The following is a 21,517-nucleotide window of genomic DNA, read 5'->3' as shown; positions in this document are numbered from 1 at the left end:
GGGGAGAGAGAAGAAGAGGGAGGGGGAGGGGGAAGGGGAGGGGAAGGGGGAGGAGAGAGGGAGATCTTAAATTTCATTTAAATTAAATTTTTTATTCATGTACTTTTAAACTTTTTTTTTAAAGATTTATTTATTGAGTTTTCTGTCTGAGTGTTTTATCTGGGTGAGCATCTGTGTACCCTATGAGTGCCTGGTGCCTGAGGAGGTCAGAAGAGAACATTGGACACCCTGGAACTAAAGTTATATATGGTTGTGTGCCATCGTGTGCGTGCTGGGGACAGACCCCAGGTCCACAGGAAGAGCAGCCACTGCTGTCTTAACAGTGGAGCCTTTGCCCCAGCCCCAAGCTTCAAGGCTGGTTGCAGGCGTGTCTCTGTGGTAACACACAAAAGCAAGCCTGGAGGAGGCCCCAGCACCAAGTAAGGTAGAAACCAGCAGACGCCTGCAGCTGCTCTTTTTGAAATCCCTCAGGTGCTGTATTCTATCTGTCAAGCTCAAACAGCCAAATGAATACTGTGATCCCCTCAACAAACAGGATAATTACACCTAAAGGGAACTCAGTGTTCAACTTCTCTGCTCTCTGTCAGGGAACAGTCTTCAGGCCGAAAGCATCCAGGGGAAGGAAAGCAAATGGTGGACACACTCAGTACACACTGTCTACATTTGCACTCTGTCCCCAGGGAAGACCTTGCCTCTGAACCTCACCCCAGGGGAAGGCCTTGGCATTCCTCCATGGCCCGAGGCTCTCAAGCAGCGGTTCTCCACCTGTGGATCACGATCCCGTGGACAAACCTCCAACCCCATAAATATTTACATTATGGTTTATAACAGTAGCAAGATTATGCTTACGAAGTAGCGACGAGAATTATTTTACGGTCGGGATCATCAGGACAAGAGGAGCTGTGGCAAAGGGATGCAGAGTTAGGAAGCTGAGAGCTACGGCTCTAGGGTCTTTGACACGGCAGGCGGCTCAGGTCAACAAGCATGTATTCACACTGGGCTGGGTCCACTCTCAACAGAAGATGGTTTCTCCCACTCCCAGCATTCCTTCCTGGCCTATAGTGTGTGTGTGTGTGTGTGTGTGTGTGTGTGTGTGTCTGTGGGTGTGTCTGTGGGTGTCTGTGGGTGTGTGGGTGTGTGTCTGAAGCCTCATAAGCTTTTCCCCCAGTCCATGTTAATATGTCTGTCTGTCTGTCTGTCTGTCTGTCTGTCTGTGTTGTGTTTAGGCAATCATGTTGGTGAGGATTCCTAGGAGACACAATCTTAATTGTGTGTCTCTGTGTCTATGTACGTATGTACAAGTGAGTGCAAATACCCATGGAGACCCCCTGGAGCTGGAGCTATAGGTGGTTGTGAGCCACCAGACGTGTGTGCTGCAAATTGAACTCAGGTCCCCTGCAAGAGCGGTATGGGCTCTAACCACTGAGCCATCCCTCCAGCCCTAATGATGTCACTCTTTGTCTTTTGTTTGGTTTTGTTTTTATATCTTTAAATGAAAAGAAATTGCTTTGTCTTAAATAAGTCCAAAAGCTTCAGGAAATATTATTTGTCATAGCTCGTCACTGGAAATCACATGAAGAAAAAGAAAATTCACCAGGACCAGGGGAAGAGAGATTGGAACACCAGCCTCTGACGTTCAGTGTCACCCACCAGATTCGACTGACACTCTCCAACCACGAGCAACTTACGTTTTATTGTTGTATGGCCTGTTCTGACAGATCTCTGGGGACAGGTAGTAAGGTGTCCCAGCACATGTTTGAGCCAGTTCCATAGAGCTAGGAAATCAGAGTAAATAAAAAAACATGTTTATTGGGAAAGGCAAGGAAAATTGTAAACATGAATGACAAAACTACTTATACACATATTAGAAGAAAGTAAGACATTTCATATTAACCACAGACTAGCAAAGACAATAGGTTTTTACACTTACAATTCAACCCCCAGTCATAACCCCAACACTTGGGAGGCAGAGGCAGGCAGATCTCTGTGAGCTGAAAGCCAGATCTGTCTATATAATGACTTAATTCCAGGACAGCCAGGGACACATAAAGAGGTCCCTGCCTCAAAAATAAAACAAAAGCAACCCCTAGAATTTATATATACATACATAAGTAAACACACACACACACATATACATATGGAAAGAGAGAGACAGAAACAAAGATACACACATAGACAGACAGACAGAGCAAGAAAGCCAGAGATGGTGGCCCATGAGTTGATGCTGCTAGTACTGAAGAAGTAGCGACATAAGGATAAGAAGTTCAAGGCCAGCCTCAGCAACATAACAAATTAAAGGATAACCTGGGTGTAGCGGGAGGTTTTAGAAAAGACAGCAGCCGCCCGGCTGCCAGCTCTAAGTTCTCGCACTAATGGTGGCACCCACCGCGCAAAGACGACCACCAGCTCCCGGTTCTGGCGCCATGTTGACAGAATTGAGCATTACCTGCGGACTACCTTGGCTCAGCTAGGTGTTATCATCTGGACAGGCTCTACAGCGGGGCCACGCTAGCCCCACGTCCCGGTCGTCCATGTCCTGGTCGTCCACCCCACGGTCAGCCACCACACCACCCAACCACCAAGTAAACCAAAACTCTAGATGGTTAAAGTTAACCAGCGGATTTATATATCAGCAAATACTCAATACACAAGATGCCCACACAATTAGGAAGGTTATCCAATTACCCTAACCTTCAGATTTCATATCTACCTATTTACCCGAGGCCACGCGGATCCACTGCCCCGCAGCCATTTTTGCCTCCCTCGCCTCTCTCCGCCCATTTCTCCACTTTCCTCCCTCGGCCTCCCTTAGCTCCGCCTCACTTTTCCCTGTCCAATCATAGGCCTCCTGCTGCAAATAGATTGATCAAGCACATTTCTGCCACATTGGGTTACATGAGACCCCTTCACACAGGTATACGCAGGCTAGAAAGGTGGTGAGAAGCCCTTGTTCTCACAGAGGACCCAGGTTCAGTTCTCAGCACTCACAGCATAGCTCACGGTCATCCCTAGCTCCAGTCCCAGAGGATCTAGTGCCTTCTTCTGACCTCCACAGGCACCAGGCATGCATACGGCATACGTACAGGCATGCAAGCCAAACACTCATACAGATAAAATAAATGAATCGAAGACACATTAAAATCTGTGTACATCTATACAACTATGTCTATGTATAGTTTTTAACATAAACACATCTTACAGCTAGGTATGCGAGTGAGTGGTAGAGCGATTGCCCTGAGCCATAGCGTCACAGAGTAGATGATAATAGACTACTGATAATAACAATAGTAGTAATAATAACTACATATATATTATGACTTAAAGATTCCACAAGGAATACAACTGTTGTTAATAAAACTCTTAGATATGTCAAGATTTCTGTTTTTCTAGCTATCAGTGTAACGCAGTCCTGTGTTCTAAAATTTGGAAAATACAAAAACAAATTAGGTTGGGGGGTAGCTCAGTGATAAAGCACTTGTGTACCATGTGTAAGGCCCTGGTATTAAACCCCAGTACCATCAAGGGAAAAAATTTAAATGAATAAAAAATTAAGTCACCCAGAGTCTGAATATCCCAAAAACCTATTGCTAAACTAGATACATTCCCCTCCCCCCACACACACACACCTGTTTCCACACATAGGTTTTGTATGGCTGTCATCATGCAGTTTCCTTAATTCAGAATTCCACTCTGCTTATGTCACATAGAAAAATATTTCCTTGTGATATCAAAAGTCCATAAAACCAAGTGGGTTGTGTGTGTGTGTGTGTGTGTGTGTGTGTGTACAGTCTAATATATTCAGGAATGTGATTTTGCTAGGCTTTAGAAAATCCCCACCATTTGGTTAGTCACAATTTATCTCGATAATACTTTCATCACTTACGTGTATATGTGCACACATGTATGTGCATGTGTGTGCACACATAGGTGCATGTGTGAGAGGGTGACCACACTCTGAAGCTGGAGTTACAGGAGGCTGTGAAAAGCCAGAAGTGGGTGCTGGGAACCCCACTCAAGTTCTCTACAAGAGGAACAAGTACGCTTAACCCCTGACTCATGTCTCAAACCCAAACCTTCAGAATTTTAACTGCAGACAGTCAAACAATTTAACATATTCATAGTCACCCGAAATTGTGGAGATAATGAAACTTTTCTGTCTTAATTCATGATACCTCAAAATGAACACTTTTTCAATTTTGAGTAGAAAGAAAACTGGAATTTTACAAGGACTCACTTATTCAGTGTTCTTGCTGTTCCAAAGTCCCCAAGCTTTGCAACCATTCCATTCTTGCAAAGAAAAATATTCTAAAAGAGTGAAGAAAAAATGTATTAAGAAAGGCTAAGATTGACTGTGTCTGAGGTCATCTGTATGAGCTCTTACCTGAGATTTTATGTCCCTGTGTAATATCTTCCTGCCGTGAATATGCTTCAGTCCTAGAGAAATCTGTACAAACCAACACAGAATCTGTGGAAGGGAACAGAAGGAATCTATTGAATAGTCCACTGGTCACCAACACAGCTGTGTCTGACATCCTGGGCTGAGCTGGGACCATGTTGATGTCCCAGAGCTCCGCAGACCTGGCCCCAACCTCACCTGAACAGTACAAGAGAGCTTGCCCCTATGGTGTGAGCCTGGGAGAGCCGGCCTTGCCCCTCAACAGTTGTGGTGCTGGAGAGAGTGGCCCTGTACCTCACCTGGAAAGCACAGTAGAATTGGCCCTGGTGGTATGGGGACAGATGAGTGGACCCAAGGACATAAGCTTGGGTGAGCTGGCTCCATCCCCAACCTGGGCAGCTTTATAGAGCTAGCCCTGGAGGCCTGGCCATGAGAGAGTCAGCCTCAAGGTCATAAGAATAGGTGAGCTGGCCCTGCCTCTCATCAGGACAGTTCAGAAGACCTGGCCATGGTGGGATGAGTGTGGGAGAGCTGGTCCCAATGGCATTAATCTGAGAAAGCCGATTTATACCCTTCCAGAGTGTTGCCACAGGCAGGAAAGATGGCTCCATCTCTCACCTGGGCAAAGCAGGAGAGCTGGTCCTGGTGGGAAGGGATCCGGAAAGCTGGTGGCCTGACCAACTCAGCTACTATCCATCCTAGATCTAGGGCTTTGAGATGGCCCACCCCAACATCTACCCATCCATGAACTGTTGGAGCTTGAGAAGGGGCCTGTCCTACAGAACCAACGGTGCAGGGTCTCCATGACACAGGTCAATGACAAGATATCCAAGAGGAATCCTGGTGAGGGTCCAGTATTGATGGTGTAGCAGAAGCCAGAGGCCTTGAACCAGACCAATGACTCATTAAAATGAACATTTGCAAGTAAACCTGTTTGGTAAAAGGGTATACAATGTGTACACTGTGACACACTGAAGCTTCCACTACAAGATGTTCTGTTTGGGTTTTTGGGGGGAGGGTGAGAGAGGTGCAAGGTAAAAGGGCAGATATGGAGGGATGGGGAGACGAGTGAGACTGAGATGAGTTCTATATTTTGATCAGAAGGCAGCTAGAAGACTGACTTCTAGGCACTTAGGAGGAGGATCTCGAAGCCCACTCCTACGCTTCCTCCAATAAGGCCACACCTCCTCCAACAAAACCACACCTCCTAACACTGCCACTCCATAGGCCAAGCATATTCAAACCATCACATTTCACTCCCTGGCCCCCACAGGCTTCTTTAGACACATGAGTCTACGGGGCCATAACTAGCCATGCAGAATACATTAGTCCAACTTCAAAAGTCCTACAGTCTGTAGCAATCTCAACAATGTTAAAAGTCCAAAAGTTCAAAGTCTCTTCTGAGATTCATCCAATCACTTAACTACAATACTCTATATAATCAAAATTTAAAAAACAGCAAATCACATACCTCCAACATCACAACATATACATCGCCATCCCGAAATGACATAGTGAGGAAATACTGGACCAAAGCAAGACCAAAAACCAGTTAGACAAACTCTAAACTTGACAACTCCATGTCTGATGTCAAAGCGGTCTTCAGATCTCCAACTCCTTGCATCTCTGTTGACGGCAACAAACTCCTTTCTCTTGGGCTGGTTCCACTCCCTGTTAGCAGCTTTCCTTAGTAGGTACCCCATGCCTCTGACATCTCTAACATCTTGGGGTATCCAAGGCAACTTGAACTTTACAACTTCTTCTTCCAATGGCTGAAATTCACACATGATCTTTTGGGCTTAGGTTGCTTTTCCAGCTCTGCCCACTCTAGGGTCTGGTTGACTCCACTCCACTGCTGCTGTTCTTGATGACCATCCCGTGGTACTGGCATCGCCAATTCGCTGGAGTCTCCTGCTGCAACTAGGCTTCACCAATAGCCTCTCATAGGCTTTCTTCATAGGAGGCGTGGCCTTGTTAGAGGAAGTGTGTCACTGTGGGGGTGGGCTTTGAGCCTCCTAAGCTCAAGCTCTGGCCAGCGGGGAAGGGAGATTCAGTCTTTTCCTGGTTCCCTTTGGAACAAAATCTAGAACTCTCAGCTCCTCCCACACCATGCTGCCTGGATACTGCCATGCTCACCTTGATGATAATGGACTGAACCTCTGAACCTGTAAGCCAGCCCCAATGAAATGTTGTCCTTTATAAGAGTTGCCCTGGTCACAGTGTTTGTTCACAGCAGTAACACCCTAACTAAGTCAGGCATATAAAAAAAGGACTACATCTTTCTCAGAGACACTTTATTAATCCTGTTCATTGCTCCTTTATTTGTAATAGCCAGAAAAACCCGAGATGTCCGTCAAAGGATGAACAGATAAAGAAAATGCAGTATGTTTACACAATGGGATATTTATTCAGCTATTAAAAAACAAAATCATTAAATTCACAGGCAAATGAATGAAACTAGAAAAAAAATCATCCTGAGTAAGGTAACTTAGACCCAGAAAGACACTATGGTATGTGTTTGTGCCGGAAGCCTGCCTGGCCTGGAATGGGTTAAAGTAGAACACAGTATCAGATGCAGGTCAGGAGATTGAGGAGCTCTGGCCTTTTAAGTCTCTGTTCTGTACTAAAAACTTAACTCTTTGTTCATGTTCTGTGCTTGATAAGTGCTGGAGAAACTTAACTCTTTCTTTTTTTAATTATTTCTTTATTTTATGTTTATGAGTACACCATAGCTGTCTTCAGACACACCAGAAGAGGGCATCAGATTCCATTACAGATGGTTGTGAGCCACTATGTGGTTGCTGGGAATTGAACTCAGGACCTCGAGGAAGAGCAGTCAGTGCTCTTAACCACTGAGCCATCTCTCCAGCACTGAAACTTAACTCTTGTTTACTTTATAAACTTACTGTATAATTCTCTGGCAATTAACATATGCTGTGTAGCAGCAGGGAACTCACTGGAGGATTTACTCCTAAGGTTCCTTTCTCTATTGCCTAGAAGCTTTACTTCTCACTGCCCAGGCAAGAGGGAGGCTTGGAGCAACTTTTATTGAACCAGGAAAAGAAAGTCACGCCCTCAGAAAGAAAAAAACCTTTACACGCAATGATGCTTACACACATTCATTACTCAATTATGAATTACACATTTATACACATATTCACACACACACACATTCGTCTTTCTGTTGGACCCAGCAATCTGTCTCATCAATTTACATACCTATACACACATATCTATACCCACATATGCAAATATACATATTTGGTGGGTGGGGCAAAAACCCAAGCACCAGCACAGAAAGAACTCACTCATTCTGGATAAAAAATAAGCTCCAACCTTTATTGCATAGAGAAAGAAAAAGCTTGTATCTTTACCTTTCTATTGCTAAATGAAAGAAACCCAAGCCTGTGAGAAAAAGCCCTGTCCTTGTCAGTAAGAAGAAGGCGCCCTCTCTTATATTCTGCTGTTTGCTGTCGTTGAGTCTGCCTTTATTTTGCTTCTGCTCTTCTTCTCTTCTCCTTCTTCCCTTAATGTCACTGTCCCTAGCTTTTGTACTTATTTAGGAGAATAGATCACATGGTATTCCAAGCATCTGTTTTTCTTCTTCCTCTTCGAAAGTTCACAACAAGTTCAAACATAAATTCAAATCACAAATTGAATAAGAAGTAACACCTTTACTTTGTTTATCTTTTCTTACAAGATGTTGACGTGTGTCTCCATTAAGACTACTTATCTGACTAAACATTCACTGTCTGCCGCTAGCTCCACAGATTCAATAAAAGAGGCGGGGCAAGGGATAGACTAGAGAGAAGAACAGCTAAAATGAAGGTCCATTGTGGGGGTCATATGGAAACCTGATACAGAAGAAGCTTCCTAAGATATATACATACATGAAAGCAATCTAAGTAGAGTCACAGAACAATGGGGGAGAGAGGCTCAACCATCATCAAACGGAGCTTCTAGTACATCTAACTGAGTTGTTTGTCAAAGGTGTACCATGGAAACCCCCGAACAATCCAGGCTATCACCAAGGCTATTGGTTGCTAGCTACAAACTGATTGCAAGGTCCTATTGCAGAACTCAACGCCTATACAAACTCATTGTACACGGAGAAATTGATCTGGTGCCTACCTAGATCACCTCTAACTAGTGTTCAAAGTACCAGAAGGTACTCTGTATGCTACCAGAAGAGAAAGGTAAACACCCACCAGGTTACAAACCTTTCTATCTACAATGGTGACTCAACTGCAAGATATGCTGTACAATCGTGGCACAAAGCTTACGGGAGTAACCAACCAATATCTGATTTAAGGCCCACTCCGTGAGATGGAGGCCATCTCCAGCACTGCCTGGATGACCAAGTACCTCGAATGGCTAGGCCGGGGATCTAGGAGAAAACCAAATACTACTGTGCTGCTAAGGAATAGGGTAATAAGATGACTCTCCGTGACATACTGCCATTCTCAAAGATCAGTTTCTTCCTCAGCCACCATCAAAGAAGCTTCCTTCTGCAGTACAAAGGGACAATACAGAGATCCACAGCCAGACAATGTACAGAAAGGAAGAGACTTTCAAACACTCAGTCCTAAATAGGGTGTCTCTACCAAATCCTAAGCGGAGGTCTTGTGCACCGTGTATCAGATGCTGAGTTCTGTGCCCCGAGATCAGGTTGAAGTCTGGGCATGGACATTGTATTGACAAATGTACTTTAAAGAATACTCCCTAATAATCTCTGATTGGGTAGTAAAAGGCTAGAGCCTGTGACTGGGCAGCAGAGAGAGGAAGGCAAGACTTGAGTGTTGAGTCTCAGGTAGGGACCATGAGGGAAGGAGAAAGTTGAAGAACCACACCATGAGGTAGGATGGACAGACCATGAGCACATGGCCAAGAGAAGCTCACCCTGAGGATACACATAGAACAGAGCAACCAGGCAAGAGTCAAATTTCAAGTAACTCAGTGCCTATGGTTGGGATGTAGGTTAGAATAGCTCAGAACCTGCTCAGCACAGTGCCAGCAGCTTGTAAATAAAATACCTGGTTTCTGTCTTTTATTCAGAAGCTAAACAGAATAGAGTAGGGCAGAAACTCACCATAAAAATACTTCAATCCAGCATGACCAATGCACATATGAACTTGCAGAGACTATGGCAACATGCACAGGGCCTGTACAGGCCTAAACTAGATAAGATCCCAGTACTAAGAGGGGAAGTGGATATAAGCCTCCATCCTTAGCCCAGAAGCTATCTCCAATTGATAACCACTTGCAAATGAAAAATTAATTTTCTCTAATGGAATCTCACTGGGGAAACAAACCATTCTTAATGGCAAGCTCCATGCCCAGCAGTAGATGGCCAACACAAAATGAACTCAGTGTCATCTTTGGTTGTTTTTTGTCTCATAGGTTTGTTGTTGTTGTTGTCATTGTTGTTTTGTTTTATTTAACCTTACAGGTTCTTTGCATATATATATTTTTTTTTTTTTTTTTGGTTGTGAGCCTAACCTTTAATGTAATGGCCAAGCCAATTCCCTAGCCTAAATGTGAAACATTTTAAAGTTACATTCTTAGTTATTTGTGAGAAGTGTCTCACACATGTGCCGAGGTGGGTGTGTGGCCCTCAGAAGACAACTTGCAGGAGCTGGTTCTCCCTTCTACCATATGGGCTCTGGGAACTGAACTAGGTCGTCAGCCTTGATAGTAAGTGCCTTCCTACTGAGCCATCTTTCTGGCCCCATCTGATGTTTAATTTTTTATTTTAGATTTTTTTATTTTATGTATATGAGTGTTTTGTCTGCCTGTATATAAATATGTACACCATGTGTATACCTGGTATCTGTGGAAGTCAGAAGAGGGCATTGGGTTACCTGGAACTAAAGTTAGAGATGGCTGTGAGCCACCATGTATGTACTGAAAACTCAACATAGGTCTTCAACCAGAATAACAAGTGCTCTTGATACCCTGAGCCATCTCCCCAGCACCAGCCTCATGATTCTTTCAGAGAACATGAGGTATATAGGCAAGAGATACTTTCTCAAGAAAATATATTCTCAAAAATAGACTCTATTTCAATACAACCATCAAGAATATTCACGATCTTATGATTCACACTTTTCTACCAGAAACATGCTTTGCATGGCCTAGCATGTAGAACATTATCAGGGAACATTAGAAGTAGATTTACCTGGTCTTCACTGAATAACACTCCCTGCTGCCTCTGGATCCTTTGCATGAGATCCCCTCCGTCACAGTATTCCATTACAATAAACAGCCTGCTGTTCTCTGCAAGCAAACAACATCAGTTGGTGCTGAGATCCTTTGGATACCATCAATCATTTGCTTTTCAAAACCTAGATGTGAAGACTGCAACAGAAAAATGCAGTCTACAGTAGTGGGGTTGGCCCTAAGATGGGCTGGGTTCTCATCCCATCGTACCACTAAGATGGACGGACTGAGTTTCGATCCCATGTTACCCTTACATTTTCTTTTAGCTTGTTTTACCTCATTGAACTTTGATAAAGGCTATTTCTAGGTACCCCAGAAAGTTAAAGTCAGTTATCAGTCTGACAGGATCTAGGATTGCTTGGGAGACAAACCTTCTGTGAGAGTTTCTAAATTGGATTAGTTAAAGAGAGAAGACCCAACCTCAGTGAAGATGGCACAATCCCAAGGGGTGGAACCCTTAACGCAATGAGAGAGCTGAGCACAGAGAGATGGTTTGAAGACACTGAGTAAGTGGCATTTGTTTTTGCAGCAATAGAAAGGAAGCTTAACAGTGTGGAGATTTTTGTTTGTTTAATGTCTAGAGCTCTAGTTTTAAAACATGTTTAGCACCTAAGAGTTAATATTTACTGATAGAATCCATTTTGCCTTAGGAAAACACCACTAAATTCTCCTTATTTTTCTTTTTTTTTTTTTTTTGTTTTTTTTTGTTTTTTTGTTTTTTTGTTTTTTCGAGGCAGGGTTTCTCTGTGTAGTCCTGGCTGTCCTGGAACTCACTCTGTAGACCAGGCTGGCCTCGAACTCAGAAATCCGCCTGCCTCTGCCTCCCAAGTGCTGGGATTAAAGGCGTGCGCCACCACCGCCCGGCTTCTCCTTATTTTTCTTATTCTGCTTTAAATTCATAAAACCTCATCTCTCATACTAAATAGTTAATCTTGAGAAAATCAAAAGGATTATCCGGGTGGGCCAGACCTGGTCATATGATTTATGTAAATCTGAGTCTGGAAGTCAGAGACAGAAGTGGTTATAGATTTCCAGCTCCATTTCCTGGCCATGTGATCAAGCACAAAGGTTTACCTCTCCTGGTAGAGAGAGGCCCCTAGTTAACAGCCAGCAAGAAAGTGGAAACAGACATCCAATCACGGTTCTTTCAGCTGTAGATGAGCTTTTGTAGGTCCAGCAAAGCCTGTATTTACAGGTTCTCATAGTCAGGTGCCTCCAGGCTCCGAGGCCTTGGCTAAGCTTGTGTTTTAAGTACCAACAAGCTGCCAAGAAATGTACAGGGGCAAAGAAGGTTATCTATACTTCGAGTGGTCTTAGCTGTGTAGCTCTATCCACTGTAAAATGTATCTTCCAAATTCTATCTTACATGGAATCAACATGTACTCTGGTCTATTAAAATGGTCCAGTCAATTCACTCATCCAGCAACTGCATATCGAGCATCTATCAATCGCATGACAAGGACCAAAGTGTATATAAAAGTCCCTAAAATCATTAAATTTATGTTTCTGTGTGTGTGTGTGTGTGTGTGTGTGTGTGTGTGTGTGTGTTTTGCTGGAGATCAAACCTAGAACCTCGTACAAGCTGGACAATTATTCTATCACTGAGCTATATTCTCAACCCTTAAGTTTCCTGTTTGAAGAAAAAAATTAGACAAATTTGTAATAATGTATATTCATAAAGAGACACACACGTTAGTAGAAAAGTGCCCTGGGGAGTTATTGAAGGCACAGGACTTGGGAAAGTCTGAGGGTGAGAATTCAGCTAGACAAAGGACTTCAACAATAACTCAAATGTCGAGAAAGAGAAAGATGGGAACAGTGGATAGAAGTGTGGCACTTTACTCCCTGACCGCCTTTCAAAATTATTCAGAGTTCAGGGTATAATCCAACTACACAGTAAACTGAGACCAGCCTGGGATATGGAAGTCCTCATCTCAAAAGGCAAACCTCACCAGACAGGAAACGGAGACAATTCAACTAGACAGGAAAATGAACGTGCTTATAGAATAATAAATACACAGCTCTTGGGAACACATATTTTCTAAAGATTTTTAGTTTATCAGGATAACTCAGTGATAGCCAAGTCTAACCTTGAAATGAGCTGAAGAAGGTTACAATATTGGGATGCTTCATCTTAGCCAGAAGAATCACTTCGTTCTTTGAAGCCTCTTTTTCCTGTAAGGGTATCAATGTTATATTGAGAGACAGCATGTTTTGTACAGGTAATTTGCTTACAGAGGCGAGTCCTGCTTGCTCCCTTCTGAAACCCCCCAAGACGCCAGTGGCTTTAATGTTGCTTTTAAAATCTATCTCTTGAAGGCAGGGCCACTATGGAATGAACACAGTGCCTCATATCTAACCATTAGTTTGTCAGTGATAATTATAGTCAAGAAACTTAATAACGCTGGGGAAATGTTATCATACTGAAAGCTGGAAACTGGTTACACTCGATGAATGACTGTATTCCCAACTACCTGGAGACAGAGCATCCTGGGTATTCCCAGCTACCTGGAGACAGAGCATCCTGGGCAACATAGTGGGGTTCTATTTCAAGAAGTAAATGCAAATTATAAATAAATTAGCAACTAGATCTTTATTCATTCTCTAAACATCTTTATCCTCCAGCATAAAGAAATTCTTCCTAAAACATAACATTCCAAGAGCAATCACTGCCAAGGAGAAACTGGCTCTAAGCTACAAAAGCAAAACTCCATAGTCTGAATTTCTTCATTTTAAGAAATAAGCTGTACATGTCTGTCAAGCCAGCATTTTAGTAGTCTGAGGCAGGAGGATTCTGGATCTAAGGATGTCCGGGTTGGTCTTACAAGAGGAGATCCTGTCTCAAAACAAAAACCAAAGCTGGTTTCTTGAAGCTGGCAAGAAGGCTTGGCAGGTAAAGGCACTTACTGCCACACCCAGTGACCTAAGTTCAATTCCTGGACCCCACATGGTCACATGGTGGATAGAAAGAACCGACGCCTGCAAGTTATCCTCTGACCTCCTCCACATGTGTGGCGGATCGCACATGCATGCATATGCACACAGCAAGTGAATGAGTAAATGTAAAAAGAAAACAATCTTGCATTTTAATTTTAGCTTTGTAATTTATTATTCTATTTGTCATCCAATAATAATACTTTTAATTGTTTTGGTGCCTATGCACATATCCCATTTCTGTCTCCTCTGTACCCTCTCCCCTCTCTGGAAGGGGTGTGCCTCCCTATGTAACTCAGGCTGGCCTGGCCGGGAACTGATGGTTCTCTTGCCTTAGCCTCAGAGTGCTGGATTACCTTCCTCCTTTCTCCCTAACAGCCTCCTTCTGTGTGTGTGTGTGTGTGTGTGTGTGTGTGTGCATATATATATGTGTATGTCCAGCCTTGTACATGTTAAATACATACTCCACCACTGAAATAGCTCAGCCAATGTTTTTTTTTTTGTTTGTTTGTTTTTTTGTTTTTTGTTTTTTCCGAGACAGGGTTTCTCTGTGTAGCCCTGGCTGTCCTGGAACTCACTCTGTAGACCAGGCTGGCCTCGAACTCAGAAATCCACCTGCCTCTGCCTCCCAAGTGCTGGGATTAAAGGCGTGCACCACCACCACCCGGCCTCAGCCAATGTTTTTTAACTGACATTCTCAATCCTAGTTTCTATTCTAAGATCCAGTGTCACATGACTTATTCTCAATTACATGATCAGAACATGAATTTCAGATTTCAAAATGCATTTTATTTTATTTTATTGTTTTTTTTTTTTTGAGACAGAGTTTCTCTGTGTATCCCTGGCTGTCCTGGAACTCACTCGGTAGTCCAGGCTGGCCTCGAACTCAGAAATCCACCTGCCTCTGCCTCCCAAGTGCTGGGATTAAAGGCGTGCGCCACCACCGCCTGGCTCAAAATGCTTTTTAAATTTTAAATTTACTCTGAAAAATGAAGCTACCAGAGTGGTAGAGATGGATGGAGGGGGAGGAGGAACAGCAGAGTGAGGGTATCTCAGTTAGGGTTTTACTACTGTGAACAGACACCATGACCAAGGCAACTCTTATAAGGACAACCTTTAATTGGGGCTGGTTTAAGGTTCAGAAGTTCAGTCCATTATCATCAAGGTGGGAACATGGCAGTGTCCAGGAAGTCCAGAAGGAGCTGAGAGTTTTACATCTTCATCTGAAGGCTGCTAGAAGACTGGCTTCAAGGCAGCTAAGACAAGAGTATTAAAGCCCGCACCCACAGTGACATACCTACTCTAACAAGGTCACACCTCCTAATAGTGCCACTCCCTGAGCCAAGCATATTCAAACCACCACAGAAAGAAAATGAGAACTTGCCAAGCAGTGATGGTGCATGCCTTTAATCCTAGCACTTGGGAGGCAGAGGCAGGCAGATTTCTGAGTTCGAGGTCAGCCTGGTCTACAGAGTGAGTTCCAGGACAGCCAGGGCTACACAGAGAAACCCTGTCTCGAAAAACAAAAAACAAACAAACAAAAACAACAACAACAAAAAAAAGAAAATGAGAACTTGAATTAAGTTGGTTAGAGGATGGGGAGGATCAAGTGTATTGTATGACAAAGAAAAGAATTTGCTTTAACCTTGTGTCTAATGCACTCTAGACAAGTGGTCTACCATTGAGATACATACCCAGTATGCTTTTTGCTTTGCGTTTTTATTTTCTAATGGTTTGTTTATGTATTTTTGTATGTATTCCTATACACCAGAAGAGGGCGTCAAATCCCATTATAGAAGATTGTGGTTATAGAACCATGTGGTTGCTGGGAATTGAACTCAAGAAGAGCGGCCAGCACTCTTAGCCACTAAGCCATCTCTTCAGCCTCTGATTGTTATTTGTGAGGCAGGGCCTCAGTACGTTGTACAGGCTGGCCCTGAACCTTCCTGAAGCCAAGGCAGGGCAAGCCTTGAATGTGCAATCCTCTTTGCTCAGACTCTGAGGTAGCTGGGATTGCAGGTGCATGACATCAGGCCAAGAAGTTTTATGTTTTTATGAAGTCAGCCTAGCTCCCTTTTCCTTTATACCTTACAGGGAAAGTCTGGGGCCATGGCTGGGACACTGTTCAAATGACTGTGTGAATGCTGGACCAGTGAGAATGCCAGCTAAGGATCCAGGTGACCCAGTGCATGCACAAAAGGATGGAGCTAATTCAAAGAGGGAGGATCAAGCATCTAGCAGGTAATTGTCTGGAGTTCAATTCCTGGAACCTCACCTCCCTTCACATGTGTGCTGTGGGGTGTGTGTGTGTGTGCATACACATGTGCAAGCATAAATACACACCCTGAAATAGTTTTTTTTTTTTTTTCATTTGAGGCAGGATCTCTCTACATAGCCCTGGCTATCCTGGCACTCACTATGTAGGACCAGGCTGGCCTTGAACTCACAGAGATCTGCTTGTCTCTGCCTCTAGAATGCTGAGATTAAAGGTGTGCAACACTATGCCCAGCCTAAATAAATAGGTTTTTTGTTTTTGTTTTGGTTTTTCGAGACAGGGTTTCTCTGTGTAGCCCTGGCTGTCCTGGAACTCACTCTGTAGACCAGGATGGCCTCGAACTCAGAAATCTACCTGCCTCTGCCTCCCAAGTGCTGGGATTAAAGGCGTGCGCCACCACTGCCCAGCTATAAATAGTTTTCTTAAGAGAATGGTAACTGAGCATGATGGTGCACACCTGTAACCTCAGCAGTGGGGAAGCAGAGGCAGGAGGATTCTGAGTCTGAGACTAGCCTGTTGAGATACCTAATCTAGACTCTGCCTCATAAAACAAGAAAGAAAGCTAGGAAGGAAGGAAGGAAGGAAGGAAGGAAGGAAGGAAGGAAGGAAGGAAGGAGAGAGGGAAGGAGTGAAGGAAAGAAGGGTAGAAGGGCAAGAGGGAGGGAAGGGAAGGAAAAAAGGGAAGAGAAAGGGGAAGTGAGGGGAGGAAGAAACCCAGGAAGAGAGGGAAAGCACACGGTGGGTCTGAAGGCATCTAGGTTTCATAATGTTTGTCCAGCATGAAGACAAGTCCTTTGTTCAATGAGGGGAGAGGAAACAAAGAAAATGAATGCAATACATGTTCCTGGGATGCGTTTGAAGGGGATGAGAGGAGAGAGTGTCAACTGACCCTTAAAATACACAATTGTGCAAAAGGTATTTGCTTGCATGCTATATTAAAGTTACAGGGGCTGCCCACCTGCTCAGAGAAGAGGAAGGGGGTGGGGGAAGGATTGTGGGAGGAGGTGACCGGGAGGGGGTCAGTGAGCAGGATGTAAAGTGAATAAGTAAAAATAAATAGATAAATAAATAAATAAATAAATAAATAAAAAATGGGGGCTGGAGGGACGACTCAGCAGTCACTGCTTTTGCTGAAGGCCTATGTCAGTTCTTAGCACCCCACCAGGTGTCTCAGAACTGCCTGTAAATTAAGTTCAGGGGCTTCCAATGACCTCTGACCTCTGCAGGTACTTGCACTCACATGGTGCCCATGGACTCACACATGCACACACATATACACATAATAAATAAATAAATTTTAAAGCTATAGATCCCACTTAAAATTATCTAAAATTCGAACTTAACTTTACCTTTGTCAAGCTGATCTCTTTTATGACACAGTGCCGGCTTTCTGATTTATCTTTAGCCAAGTACACCTTCCCAAAGGTGCCTTCCCCAATGAGCTCAATCAGGTCAAATTTATCCATGGTTCCAGGTGTCAGAGCTTCCTAAAATGAAGAATAAATCTTTACTGCACATGACAACTAGCCAGAAGAAGATAGGTGAAAAGCAACGGAACTGTTTGTTAAAATGTTCCACCCAGCTTTTCAGACACACTCAAGAAACTTCCTTACGGCCACAGGTAATGCTGCACAAAAGGAGTTTAGTTTGGTGGACTCCAAGGTCACACTGGATGGTAGCTCAGCTTTGTGATCTTAAGACGATTCACCACCTCACTAAAGCCTTTCTTCTCTACCTTCTGAAATGGAAAATTACTTGTGTTTGAAAGAAAGATACCTGGTCCCGGGTGGGTGGTTTTCTAAAAAGCAGGAAGTCTAAGGCGGAGACAAGCACATCAGGTCTTGGATGTGCTGCCCTCCCTCTACAAGGAAACCTTGAAATTAATTCTGTTGGTGTTCTGGGTTCTAGAGATGCGGAGGCGTTGTGGTGTTTAAGATGTAGTTAGGGCCTTAGGTACTACCTATGCCATTCAAAAGTCGTTGGTCCGACACAACAAGGAATCACCAGAAAGTCTCTGCATACACTTATATAAAGGAAAACCTAATTCGTCATTATCTGCCCCTAGAACCAAACTATCACATCTGCCTAAGAGGGTTTAACTAGTACTGGATTTCCTAGGAATATAAACCAAGGCTTGGTTGGGTGTGGGGATTTTCCTATGAATTGCTCCCCAATTTGGAAAAACACCCCATCTACTGGTTGTAGGACTGCAGTCAGTGGGAGGTCCAGAATTCTAGCAACTGTGATCAGGTGACTGTCCTGGCAACCGCTACAGGTGTTTACAGGTGGAAATACACACACCGTTGTAGGTTGCTTTCCTCCTGTTTCCCTTTTATGCCACAGTTAGAGCATAAAGGCTTTTTATTTTGCTGTACTGGAAAGCGAACCCAGGACTGCATACATGCTGGGTAAGCATCCTACCACTGAGCTTTACACCTAATCCTTTTGAGAGACTATTATTGAAACAGGTCTATGCTGTTCACGTAGGCCTTGAGTTTGTCATCCTCCTGCCGCAGGCACAATGTAGACTTCTAAAACCTTGGTTGGTCTACTGGACAGGTTGTTTTCATATAATTTCAAGTCTGGTACAATAGGTTGTCAGCAAAGGCGACAGCCAGCATGTGGGCGGGAGGCCAGAATTCAGGACTTTGTAGCTTGTGCGTTGTCATGGAAACCGACGCAGCCCAGTGAGCGGGCTTCCTAGTTGCTGCCCTGTCTATTCCCGCCTAGATTCCCGTTTTTATTCCCGTTTCTCTCCCTGCAGCTTCGAGGGGCCTGCGACAACTCCTGAAAAATAAACACGTTGGGCTCAGCCTACCTCCTCAGACGGCTTTATGCAGTGAAGGTGGAAGTGTCCAGAAGGATCTGGTCTCCAGCAGCTAAGCCTCCCAGATTCAGGGGCAGGGCCACCCCCGGGGGAGGGGGAAGTGGGCGGAGTGCTGGGCGGGAGCAGAGGAGAACCTCAGTGCTCAGTTCCAGGTGCCCCGGGTCTTCATGCTCCTGTGCTATACTAAAAGTAAGTCAGAAGGGAAAACCAAAGACTGAGTTGGACCTCAAAAACGGGGCAAGCACACTTTTATTGGTCTGAGAGTTGGCAGCCTGTAGCTTGGTGTCGGAGGGTGGCAGGAGAAGGCAGTGCAAGGTCTGAGAAGGTTTTGTAGTGGAGCGTAGGGAGATGGGAGAAATCACTTCTAGGGCAAACTTTTTCAAAACTGCGGGGTGGAAGATATGTCAGATTCTTGTTGGAGCCTTCAGATTCCAGGGAGTAGGGTGGAGTAGCCATTTTTCAGAATTCTATGACTGGCAGATTTTTTTTTTTTTTTGAAGCCTCGGACCTGTTTCCTGGTTGGCCTTTTGCGCACAGAGTTGGGGGAGTTTCCTAGGGTCCCCGGCATGCTAAGCAGTGTTCAGCTATAACATACTCCCAGGAGGAAGTGTGTTTCTCATGCAGGGTCTTAAATACTGCTGAGGGGTGTATGTACGAAAGGAACCTGGGCCCACTAACAAAACCGGGCACTGCCCAGTGGTCTGCAGCAACCTAGCATTTCCTACTGATAGTCAAGTTGCAGTAGATTACCTGTGAGAAATATACAACTTTCAGGGTAGTCAATACTCACAAGAGGAAGACATCCATATCCAGTGGAATCTAAGACCTGTGGCCATTTTATATCCCCCATTATCCATGTCCCCTCCCCCCAAAAAAGCCCCTTTGTCTCCTTTATCTACATTCTACTTCCTGGGCCAGAATTTTATAACAATGTAATCTTAATGTTTGAAATTACTACTGATCACCATGTTCACATATGGTGGAAGACACACATAAATGGAAATTTGCATTTCCAGACCACAGCACCTTATGTGTTTTGTTTTCTAATAGTACACAACCAATTGAAATAAAAATTTTAAATCGAATCATCTTGGAAACTAATTCCTTAAAAATCTAATGGGCTCCACACGGAAAAATGTAAACGTGAACTTCTTAGAACAGATGAAGTTCACCTCCTCTTCTTCTCCCCACCCTCCCCCCAGACAGGGTTTCGGTGTGTACCCCTAGTCACCCTGGGACTCAGAGAGGTCAAGATGCCTGCCTCTGCCTCCCTGTTGAAAGATGTGTGCTATTCCCAATCCCTTTCTTTTTAAAAGCTATCAGGGCTGGCAAATCTCACCCAAATAAGCAAACACAGAAAGTTTGGTTTAAAGTAGAAATCATCTGATTTCCGAGAGAATTTATAATCTGACTCACTCTCAGCGGTAAGATACACAGATGGTTTCAGGTTTGCTTTGTCTGATGAGTTGTAATGTCTTTATCCAGCAGTTAGAGCGGACAGAGGTGTGGAGGACGGCATCTGTGGAAGCTGAGTGTCGTGGAAATACTACTGGAGATGAATGCTTTCTTGAGCATGAACCATCGTCAGGAGAGTGTCGAGCTAACGTTTAAGGGACTGACCTAGGAAGGGGGAAGCCGACAACAGAGTCCACACACAAGCTCTGCACACTAGATGCTACCTCGTTCCTCACAGCATCGAGGGTGAACGATCTGGACACTGCTCTGGATGTGTACTGGTCTGAACAACTAAGCAGATGGTTGCAAGCGTGTTCCTCACCATCAGGGAAGGCAGACATAGAAGAGCAGGAAGAGAAGCCTGAATTACTCAGTGACTTCTGTATGAGACGGTGCTTGACTTACTACATACAGACGGGGATGCACAGAACACGGATATGTAGACAGGGCCCAGATATCCCAGAAGCCACCAGTACACTCAACACCCAGACACTGGCTTCTAACCCAGCGAGAGGAACCATGGCTTCCTGAGGGGAAAATGGTTGATGCTGGGGCTGGAACAGAGAGGTTAAAGGTTGATCCTGCTTCATCTTGTAGTAAAAGGACAAGAACATCACAACAGGGCACAGGAACCAGCTAGAAACAATTAGGCAGCCAAACCAGTGACTTAGTGTGACATTTCACTCCTGGACCAACAGAGGGTAGGACTTAAATCCTCTCAGCTTCAGTGTGGCCTGAGTTAGCAGCAGAGAACTGACAGGGACACGAGCGTTGGCACCTGTGATGATGCCTAACAGATACTGAGTTACTACTGCTCAGGGCAAGCAGCATCTGTGGCATGCCATGGTGACATCATGTACTCCTTGACTGGACATGAGGAGAACGGGCCTTACCTTTGTGAAGAACACTGGACACACCCAAATTGAGGAGAAAAACAAAATACCTACCCAGTACTCCTCAGAAAGGGTAAGGACAGACAGACAGACTTCGGGACCATGGGAGACTAACCCTGACTACGTGACTAAGTACAAGAAGATGTCCAGGTGGGACACAACAGACTTTGCATGTTAGGATAAAAAGATGGGCTGGGGTGTAGCTCTGGTACAATACCTGCCTGACATTCATAAGGTCCTGGGTTTGATCCCCAGCATTGAAAATATGGAGGGGGGTTAACTATGAGCCACTTATAGCCCACATTTCAGCAGGCCCTGGTAAATGACTGCACTATAATTTCTTCACCATTTGGAGTGAGGAGAAACCCGTTTCTTCTTTGGGGGAAATAGTCTCCCTTCTTTAAAGTTTCCTAGCATTAAATGAGGGGATCCAGCATCCAGCATGTATATGCATGGTACCCCACTTCAGTGCATAACACGTTCTAGTTTCTGACACATGTCGTATCTCTTTGGCTGGA

At 44.3% G+C, this 21,517-nt stretch overlaps 1 protein-coding gene across 1 annotated transcript in view; it reads right to left on the bottom strand.

Moving 5' to 3' along the window:
• Nucleotides 1-17,290, bottom strand: part of Nek5 (NIMA related kinase 5) — a 52,220-nt gene extending 34,930 nt beyond the window's left edge. Inside the window, exons 1-6 of the mRNA XM_028782902.1 lie at nucleotides 17,174-17,290; nucleotides 12,706-12,790; nucleotides 10,575-10,672; nucleotides 4,382-4,465; nucleotides 4,235-4,305; nucleotides 1,689-1,775 (exon numbers count right to left, since the gene is read on the bottom strand). Coding sequence (XP_028638735.1) covers nucleotides 1,689-1,775; nucleotides 4,235-4,305; nucleotides 4,382-4,465; nucleotides 10,575-10,672; nucleotides 12,706-12,790; nucleotides 17,174-17,290 — 542 coding nt within the window. The remainder of the gene's footprint in view (nucleotides 1-1,688; nucleotides 1,776-4,234; nucleotides 4,306-4,381; nucleotides 4,466-10,574; nucleotides 10,673-12,705; nucleotides 12,791-17,173) is intronic.
• Nucleotides 17,291-21,517: the final 4,227 nt, after the last annotated feature.

The sequence above is a fragment of the Grammomys surdaster genome, unplaced genomic scaffold (genome assembly GCF_004785775.1).
Source record: "Grammomys surdaster isolate TR1022 unplaced genomic scaffold, NIH_TR_1.0 919, whole genome shotgun sequence".
Classification (NCBI taxonomy): domain Eukaryota; kingdom Metazoa; phylum Chordata; class Mammalia; order Rodentia; family Muridae; genus Grammomys; species Grammomys surdaster.
Note: the sequence above shows the minus strand (reverse complement) of the source record. Positions and strands in the feature narration are given on the sequence as shown.